General features: G+C 34.5%; 1 protein-coding gene across 2 annotated transcripts in view; it reads right to left on the minus strand.

The window, feature by feature from the left end:
• Nucleotides 1-3430, minus strand: part of LOC118735218 (glycine, alanine and asparagine-rich protein) — a 37195-nt gene extending 33765 nt beyond the window's left edge. The window contains exon 1 of one of the 2 annotated variants that reach the window (XM_036464867.1): nt 3239-3430. In XM_036464867.1, coding sequence (XP_036320760.1) covers nt 3239-3293 — 55 coding nt within the window. In that variant the 5' untranslated portion in view covers nt 3294-3430. The remainder of the gene's footprint in view (nt 1-3238) is intronic. The other variant, XM_036464868.1, reaches the window with a different exon arrangement.
• Nucleotides 3431-10310: the final 6880 nt, after the last annotated feature.

Consider the following 10310-nt stretch of genomic DNA (forward strand, 5'->3'; position numbering starts at 1 on the left):
AGAAGGACTTGGCTTCACTTGGCATTTCCAATTGGCGTCAGTTAGCATAGAAGAGAAATTACTGGCGTGCTGTTTTGGACTCGGCCAAAATCGCTTAGGCGGTTACAGCGCCAATAAAGAAGAAGATCTCGCGAGTGGCTGTACCGAAATTTGGATACCTACTGCAGACTTTCGATATACATATTAAGGGAGAGTGGCATTACCCATACATATCGAATTTTTCATAGTGTATATCTCTGGAAATTTTGTAGTAGTGTCCTGGAAATTGGTATAGAGATTTTGGGGCTACTGGAAAAGGGAGCGTGGCGCTTTCCAAACATATTGAAACTTTTATCTATCTGTAAATATATGTATACACCCAGAATACAGTGTTTTTTTTTCTTTTTCATTATAAATGTTTTGTTAACTTTTTATAGAAATATTGTTCATTTTGCATCAAATAGCACTAAATTTTGAGTATGCAGTTTTGTAGTTCACTCAATTTCAGTATAACAAAGTGCAAGTTTTTAATGGCTATAAGTTATCGTTGATTTTTGAGAATTTTTTTCGATGATGATGTTGCGCATTTTCTCCATATGACGAATGCGTGATAGATTTTTTGTATGGGCAAAAATGCCGAAAGGTGTCAGTATATAAAAGACTTATTCTGGTGGGTGGAGTCGTCCTAAACTACCGAAACGATTTTAATGACATGTTTTATGTATTTGAGTAGGTCCCTGTATAGTTTAAGTTCACAACTTAAAACGCCAGGTGGCGCTGGAGTCGAGTTATTACTCAAAATCCTATTTGTGATCCGATTTGACTCATATTCGGGATATATATGTATTGGTAACGATAGGGGCAATACTATTGCAAAAAAAGATGCGCAAGGTGGCACTGGAGCCGAGTTATTGCTAAAAATCGTCAATTCGGAGGCACCAGAGATCAAAGTCAAATTACCCCCGTTAAATCAACCACCAGAACCATTGCGGTCCTTGCTTTACGTTGACTAAACAGAATGTGGATCAATGATACTCACCAGTTTGGAAATTGCCACTAACTATACTATACAGATTCAAGGACGATTCTCCTTCCGTCACCACAAACCAAACGTGAACTTGAATTGCTGACGAAAACGTTGGACCAAATGTTTCAATAAAAAAATAAATTTTGGGCGGACGAAGTTCGCCGGGTCTGCTAGTTTATCATAAATCAAGAACAGAATGAAGAAAAAAAAGATTTTTCATTTATTTAAGCGTTCCCTGTTGAGGAAATATGAAAAAATGCCTAAAGGTATGCAACCATTTGTTTTTTGAAATCAAGTACAAACTAGACACCCGTACGTACAAATTATGAAAGAAAATGTGAACTTACTTGATTTATGTGAAGTAATTTGATCGAAACAAAGTAATTTACGCTGTAATGTGAATATAGTTTTAAAACGTTTATTTAGACGAAAAAGTACCGAAAAAATGACAGCATGCGGAACTTTACGATTCTTTTAAACTGTAGTAATTTTAAAAAATTCAAATGTTCTTCTCGACAAAACGAACGAATCTACTACTGTGTTACCTAATGAAAAAAAATTACATTGAGTAAAAGATGAATATGATTTGAGAAACTAAAATTCCATTTTTACAATTTGTATTGGCAAACTCGAAATTCAATCTAAAATTGTTATATCAATGGCTGAGTGGAAGATCGACCTATCTCGGCAGCCAGTTCGAAAACGTTCTATCTAAAAAAACTTTTCAAGAACGCCCTATTTCAGAATTTAATAGAAAAACACCCTATCTCAAAATATTCGATTTGGTCGTCGTCAGATAAACAAATTATTTCTTTCGTTTTATTGTATGGTAATTACTGTGGATTACTTACTGAATGACGTTGAGAAAACTGCCATAACAATTTTTGTCAATCTTATATTATAAAAAAAAAAAATGTACATCGAGGGTGGGAGTAGAGGGGGGCGCGAAATGAGAAACAAAAATTTTATATGAAAGACATTTTATTTTATTAACCGACTTCCAAAAAGAAGAAGGTTATCAGTTCGTCGGAATTTTTTTTTAATGTATTTTACCGCATAACTTTGCACCACGTCAACCGATTTCGACAATTCTTTTTGCATCGGAAAGGTAGTGTCTCAGAGGTGTCCCATACTAATACGGTTTAGATCCGATCATTGGATCATATATAGGTATAAATATATTTTTTTTTTAAGTCGTTCTGTTTTGCTAAAAATTACTTGTTTTATTATTGTTTATAAATGAATTATATTTTTATAAATCATATGTTTTTGAGAAGTAATTTTAAAGTTTCAAAATTACATTTCTCTACTGAAAAATAAGATATTCGAGCTAATTCGACGGCACACAGTGTGCTTTTTTAACACTTCATGCCAATTAATCGTAGCGCTTTCGACAGAAGCAATATTTTGATACCGAACAAAATGGCTTTGAAAGCTAATATAATTGCATTTTAAGAAAAAATATTGCCATTGAGCCACAATCACTCCTTGACCTTAAAAAAATTTGTCAAAAATATTGTTCTTCGAAAAAAAAACATGCAAAATCCAACGGATATATTAAAAAAAAACATTTTTTGTACTTTTTACTATACTAATAATATAGATTTTGAGACGAGAAACACGATTCCACTGTTTAAAAAACGACAAAAATGTCAACCCCTCAATTTGAAAAATGAATTATATATTGTATTATTTATGATTTGCATGCAGCTGTACATCCGTCACACAATTTTATAATGCATATTAAAAATTGAGTGGTTGACCTTTTTTTCGAATTGTGAACAGTGGAATCGTGTTTCTCGTCTTAAAATCTATAATACTAGTATAATAAAAAGTATATACATTTTTTGTTTTGGAATAAATCCTGTGGATTTTGCATGTTTTTTTTCGAAGAACACTACTTTTGACCAATTTTTTTTAGGTCAAGACGTAATTGTGGCTCAATGGCAATATTTCCCCTATTCCATATGTAGTAATCTTCTCCATTAAAAAATATATATATATTTCTATCACTATTTTGTCCGATCAGTTCAGATAAATTTTAGAAAATTTTTGATAGGCTGGTCCGATCGATTTACTTTGCCAAAATCAGAATTCTGTTCCAAAAGCATAAAATAACAATACATCGCTAAGCTTAACGACTTTGCGCATATTCTATACGTAAAATACTCTAATACATACAATACTGTTCATAATTTTTTTAAAGTTATTCTAGGGGTAGAGCTAAATTACCTGCTGTTACAGTACAGACACAGAACGCCAAAATTATGGCTGCGTATATATTCATGTTTGTTTTTCACTTGGTTTCGGCGACTAAATTTATTAATTTCACTTTTTATAGAACCCCAGGCACTTGAACGTCTGCTCGAAGTCGACCACTTCTTATTAATGATTCCAAAAGCATATGCTTTTAAGATTTACAACTCACTTCTCAAAAATCGGCTCTTCTTTATTTATACTTACATGTATATAAATATGTATGTTAGAGTGGTTCCAAAAATTTTTTTTTTGGAAATTCATAAACCCTACCTCAAATTATTGTTATTTGTGATAAAAAAGGAGAAACGTGTTTTTTATTTTGACAAAAAAAAAGTTTTCTTAGAGGTCGCGCTGGTCGGCTTTTTATAAAAATGCTGATGTTCTCAATATTTTTATTTACTTGACATGTTAAAATGCAGCTAAAAATGTGGTTCTTACATATAATTACTCTGGTATTATTGGGGAAAATTCCCTTAATTACATACCAGTCTTGGGCAGTTAGAATGGGCCTAGTGCCCGAAAATATGCTCTCGAAAAGAGACTAGTAAAATTAAAACGTTGATACTGAACGATTTACGCATTGTCATGGGTTGGAACTTGTTACCAGGGGGTTTCTGGCGTTGCTAATTAGGCATCCGAAGTCAGTTTTTCGAAATTCAAAATGGCGGATCCAAAATGGCGGTCCATATTTTTTTTTTAATTATTGGATTTGTTCGAAACCCGGCACTCGAGAGTTTTTGGGGTCGCCGATTACGAATCTGAAGTCAATTTTTTTAAATCCAAGATGGCGGATCCAATATGGCGATCGAATTAAAAAAAGTACTCAAATTAAAACGTTGATACTGAACGTTTTAAACATTGTCAAGTGTTAAAACTCGTTTTTAGCTGCATTTTACATGTCAAGAAAATAAAAAAATTCAGAACATCGGCGTTTTTATAAAAAGCCGGCCAGCGCGACCTATACAAAAACTTTATTTCAAAATAAAAAAATACATGTCTCTTTTTTATCACAAATAACAATATTCTGATGTAGCGTTTATGAATTTCCAAAAAGAGTGTTTTTATGAACCACTCTAATGTATGTATATGTACTCACGAATGAATGTTTGAGCTTTTTAAGGAGAAATCGGGAAAACATTGTGATAAGGAACTCGGTCGTGGACTGCTGGAAATAGAGCGAATCACTTCGTTGGCCGCCATCAGTTGCATTCAAATCTGGCTTTGAACGATGAAATTGAAATTAATGGGTGCACTTTGACCTAGAAAAAACAACACACATCACCGTAGATAACGAAAATTCGTCTCAGTGCTTACGAGTGTCTTTGCATATTAGTACATATATATTTATCTGTGTGTACATACCAGGGATGTTGCGAATATTAGCATTCGCACCCGTTATGCGAATGATTCGCATCATTTTACACATTCGCATTCGACATTCGCATTAGCATCAAATGATACGAATGTTTTGCGAATGCGAATGTGTACATGGGCAGAGAGTCCACTCTAATATTGTTGAAATTGCTATAAGTCTGTCTACCCAGGGTGCGGACAATAACCGGCTTTTAGCTTCAGGCGCTAAACGGTTAAGTAGTATATCAAACAACATTGAAGGGCCTTTAACAAGAACTGCTAAAAGTCTTATAAGTAGGGTGACCAGATTTCTGTGGCCAAAAATCGGGACATTTCTAAATCAACGAATCCGAACAAAGAATTTTGTTTTTAGAATAATAAGACATAAGTCGGCCGCTGTGGTGTAGTGGTAAGCAGTGTGCGCTTTCACTCATCAGCTCCTGGGTTCAAGCCCTGGTCAAAGCAACATCTAAAAAAATATAGAAACACGTTTTTTCTTAACAGCGGTCGTCCCTCGGCAGGCAATGGCAAACCTCCGAGTGTATTTCTGCCATGAAAAACAGCTTCTCATAAAAATACAATCGCCGTTCGGAGTCGGCGTAAAACTGTAGATCCCTCCGCTTTGTGTGACAACATCAAGGCGCACACCACAAGTCGGAGGAGAAGCTCGGCCAAACACTAACATATGTGTAAGCGCCAATCTATTATTATTATTAGGCATGTTTTATTCAACCATCACAATCAAATAGTTAAATCTTGGTCAAATAAAACGAAATTAGCTTATTTCCTATGTTAGCCTAATTTTGACAGTTGTTTGACTGCAAATAGTGTCAAAGTAAGTTTTTGCCTCTTTCTGATTGGCTGAAGGAGAAAATTTCTGATGCTGAATGGCAATGCCTCTCGTTCAATATACAAGCCAAGATAGCTTTTCATAAGCCAATATAATTATGTTGGGTAAGTCCTCCGTACAAAATAAGCTAATAGCTTAAATTTCTGGACAAATAAAACACGGCTATTATTATTATTATTATTAAGACATAACATCATTTAATACAGTTTTATTTAAAACAAATCAAAGAGATAAAATTAAAAACATTATCGCAAATTTCTATACACACAATATATACGGTGGCCGCTGTGGTGTAGTGGTTAACAGTGCGCGCTACCACTCCGCAGGGCCTAGGAGCAAGCCCAGCCGAACCTAACAACAAACAAGTTAATAAGTATAAGTTCGGGCGGAACCGAACTTTATATACCCGGCGCAGGTATCAAATATCGTCGTTTCAACTTTCCCTGAACTACCTTTGCATTATAAGTAGGGATGTTTACCCGATTTCAAACGTTTCCAATAATATGCAGTTAGACTTAATGATATAATTGAACCTTGTTAGGTACAAATCGATAAAGTTGTTACCGAGGTACACCTTTGTAGTTACAAAGTGGGCGGTGCTACGCCCAATTCCTAAAAGTCTATAGGAGTCTTATTTATTGTTAAGAGATTGTTGTAACTATTAACTTGGAGTAAATTAGCGTCCTCATTGAAATATCGGAGTTTCCGTATTTCTGAAATTTACCGTTATATGGGAAGCGGGTGTAATTTTAATCCGACTTGAATAATTTTCAACAAATTGCTTTTTCGTACCAAGGTTTTAAGTGCATCGAGTTTGATAGAAATTGATAAATCGGTTACCGAGATACACATTTGAGGTCATAAGTGGGCGGCGCCACGACTATTATACAAAAATTTATAATATTCTAGTTTTGTGCTAAGTGAGTATTGCAATCATCGATTTTAAGTGAATTAGCTCCAGTAGTTACTGATTTATCGCAATTTTCGTGTTTATGTAAATTACCGTTATATGGCAGGTGGGCGTGGTTATCACCCGATTTCAAAGATTTGCAACAGATTTCTTAGCTAGACCCTACCCAAGCCTCGTACCGTGTTTTGTAAGGATTGGTGAAGTGGCTACTGAGATACAGCATTTCATCATAAGTGGGCGGTGCCTCGCCCATTTTCCAAAAATTTCATAATAATATTATTTTTTAACAAAATCTAACCTCACCTACTAATTTTCAGCAATTGGGTGCAATATTTAATGAAATATCGTAGTTTTTGCATTTTTCGAAAATACCGTTATATGGGAAGTGGGCGTGGTTACAGTCTGATGTCGCCCATTTTCAATACCAACCTACCTTGGATAAAGCGCAACCTACATACCAAATTTCGTTGAGATATCTCAATTTTTGCTCAAGTCGTGTACAGGGACAGACAGACGGACAGACAGACATGGCTTAATCGACTTCTCTTTTCATTCTGATAATTTATGTATACATTTGTCCATATCTATCTCGATTCGTTTTGGATGTTACAAACAACCGTTATGCGAACAAACTTAATATACCCTTGTACACAAGTGCGCTCGGGTATAAAACTAAAAAATCAAAAAAGTTTTTTCTAATAGCGGACGCCCCTCGGCAGACAACGGCAAACCTCCAAGTGTATTATGAACAAGTAAGAAAGTCTAAGTTCGGGCGGAGCCGAACATTAAATACCCGGCGCACGTATTAAATATATGTTTTTTCACCTTTCCGAAACCTTCCGCTAGATGGTAAGCCGGGGTGTATCAAATTTGAATAAATTAGCGTCCTTAAATTTCGAAATATTGACGTTTAAAGCATTTCTAAAATTTACCGTTATATGAAAAGCCGTAATTTTAGTCCGATTTCAATAATTTTGAACGTTTTGCTTTTATATGGCAAGAACAATAACCATATCGAGTTTGGTACAAATTGGTAGAACGGTTACCGAGATACATATATGTGATCATAAGTGGGCGGTGCCACGCCCGTTTTTCAAAATTTTATGATAGGCGTATTTCCTGGTAAAGAATTGTTGCTAGCATCAATTTTGAATAAATTAGCTTTAATATTTACTGATTTATCGAAGATTTCGTATTTCTCCAAATTACCGTTATATGGGATGTGGGCGTGGTTATTGTCCGATTTTTAAAATTTTCGGCCATTTGGTATCCTGTACCAAGACCAATAACTGTGCCAAGTTTGGAAGAAATCGGTGCAGCGGTTGCCAAGATATACACATGTAACACTAAGTGGGCGTGGCTACGCCCATTTTTAAAAAATTTATAATATTCTTATTTTTCGTCTTAAAGTTATTGCAAATATCAATTTTGAGCGAATAATCTTCTGTAGTTACTAAAATATCGCAGTTTTCGTATTTCTGAAAATTACCGTTATATGGAAGGTTATTGTCCGATTTTGCCCATTTTCAATACCATCCGTCCTACGACCGAAAGAAGTACACGTACCAAGTGTCGTTAAGATATCTTAATTTTTACTCGAGTTATCGTGTGCACAGACGGACGGACGGACGGACGGACAGACAGTCACCGCTTAATCGATTTCTCTTTTCATCCTGATCATTTATGTATACATTTGTCTATATCTATCTCGATTTGTTTTGCCTGTTACAAACAACCGTTATGTGAACAAAGTTATAATACCCTTGTGCACAAGTGCGCTCGGGTATAAAAACAGCTTCTCATAAAACTACAATCGCCGTTCGGAGTCGGCGCATGCCACAAATCGGAGGAGAATCTCCACCAAGCAGTAACATGCGTGTAAGCGCCAATCTATTATTATTAATATACACCAGTGGTCGGCATTCTTAATGCTCAGTTAGTCTAGACTTAATTTCCGTAACTTAACTTAACTTAATATTTTGGCCAACCTGTTATATGAGAAACAGTGTTGGCGGTTAGCTAAAACATAACTTACCGTAAGAAACTTAAGAACCTGTAGATTTTATGTTTTTAAGTTACGGCCTTACGGAAATTGAGAGCGGTGAGAGAATCAGGCTTGCCAGACTCTCATTTTCGTATTTCTTAAAAACAAATGAAATCAAACATTTTTGTTTGCATTATTTTTTTTTTATATGGCATTTTAGGCGGCGAAAGCTGAAAGCTGAAAGAGAAAATACAAAAACAAAATATTTCCGTTCTGGGCTTAAGTTGACGTGTAGAGTAATCATCGATGATTTCTTACGTTAATTTAAGTTAAGTCTAGACTAACTGAGCTTTAACACATTCAAACGATTCAATAGTGAGACTGTGTGCGTTAAATGCACTGCTCAGCTACCGCTCTTCGTATACGTGGGAAACACACATGTGCTCAGAGAGCGCTCAGTGAGCTATGGCCTGCCGACCACTGATATACACGATGGCGAGAATGTAAATAGGGAAACGACATTTTATCAAGTTTTGGTTACTGTTCTTTGTTTAAGAAATGTTTTTTATTTTTTTATGAAAAGATAACGACCTTTAAAAAAAAATTATGTAAGTCAAAATTTAAAACTTTGTAGAACATTTATAAAATTTCGACGAATTTTAAAAAATGTTGATCAAAATACAATAAAGGGCAAGTTTGAAGTAGTACCCTTGATTTTTGGCAATTTTTTGTTCGCGGATTTTCTTCCATCCAAAGTACTATGTTTACAATTTTGTCTGTATGGAGAAAATGAGCAACACCTTCCACAAAAAATTTACCAAAAATTAACGGTACCCATAATGTTTATAAGAAATCTAATTAAAAAGCTCAAAATATTGATGAATCTTTGTCGAATTTTGCTCATTTTTGTACAAAGTTTGAAATTTTAGCTTACATGGTCTTTGTTAGATAACGAGCTACACATTAATACTAAATATTAAATAATCGAGAGAAATAGCCAAATAATGCTAAAATGTTTCTTCCATATTTATATTTTCGCCACTTTATCTACCGCTTATATTTTTTATATTCATGTTTTTTTCGAGGAAATTAGTAGGAGCGTTCCTTATCTCCCAGAAATAGTCAGAAAAAGTCCGAAGTAGTCAGATTTAGTCCAAAAAGCGTTCCTTAACTCGAAAATGACAGCGACAGTGAGAGTGAATCTCATCAGTCCGAAGTAGTCAGATTTAGTCAAAAGAATTTTTTCTGGCAAAATCCTGAAAAGTGTCAAACTCAACTAAATTTAAATTAAAGGAAATTAAAGAATACACAACAAGTGAGAATAATCCAAAAAGTAAAAAAAGTGAATTGAAATTGGAAGGAGGCAAAAAATAATTGATATAGTAAGTGTTTATTGCGCTTGTGCTTGTGTGAATGTGTTTTGTACATACATTTCCATTTTTATTTGACGTTAGTTTTGTTGTTGCAATTCTTTGGACTAAAAATTTGGTTTTTGCGTTCCTTTACTTTTTCTGTTATTCTCTTTTAGTGAGCGCATTTTGCTTACACTCTCGCATTTTGACACTTTTCAGATTTTAGTCCAAAAAGATAAGGAATGAACCTAGTATTATTTTTTATAATTTTACTAAATTCAAGTTAGAATTGTTTCACTAAAAAAACTTAAGACACAATTATAAAGACCTTAAAAAATGTGGACATTATAGCGAGAGCACTAGTTTGACAAAATAAAACATAACCAAGGATCATAGAAAACGAGGATGCTGGCTTTGTTTATGTCCTTTGTGATAACGAAAGTGCTGCCACGTTTGTACGAAAAATTATTTTTGGGCCATTATTAAATTAATAAATAAATCACTGAAAATCTGGACTTAATCGGTACAAATATGAAAAATCGGGACACTTATACGTCTAGATTTTTAAAAAATATTCAGCGGAACAATTTTACTGT

Source organism: Rhagoletis pomonella, unplaced genomic scaffold (genome assembly GCF_013731165.1).
Source record: "Rhagoletis pomonella isolate Grant_MI unplaced genomic scaffold, Rhpom_1.0 Rhpom_scaffold_00003, whole genome shotgun sequence".
NCBI classification, from domain to species: domain Eukaryota; kingdom Metazoa; phylum Arthropoda; class Insecta; order Diptera; family Tephritidae; genus Rhagoletis; species Rhagoletis pomonella.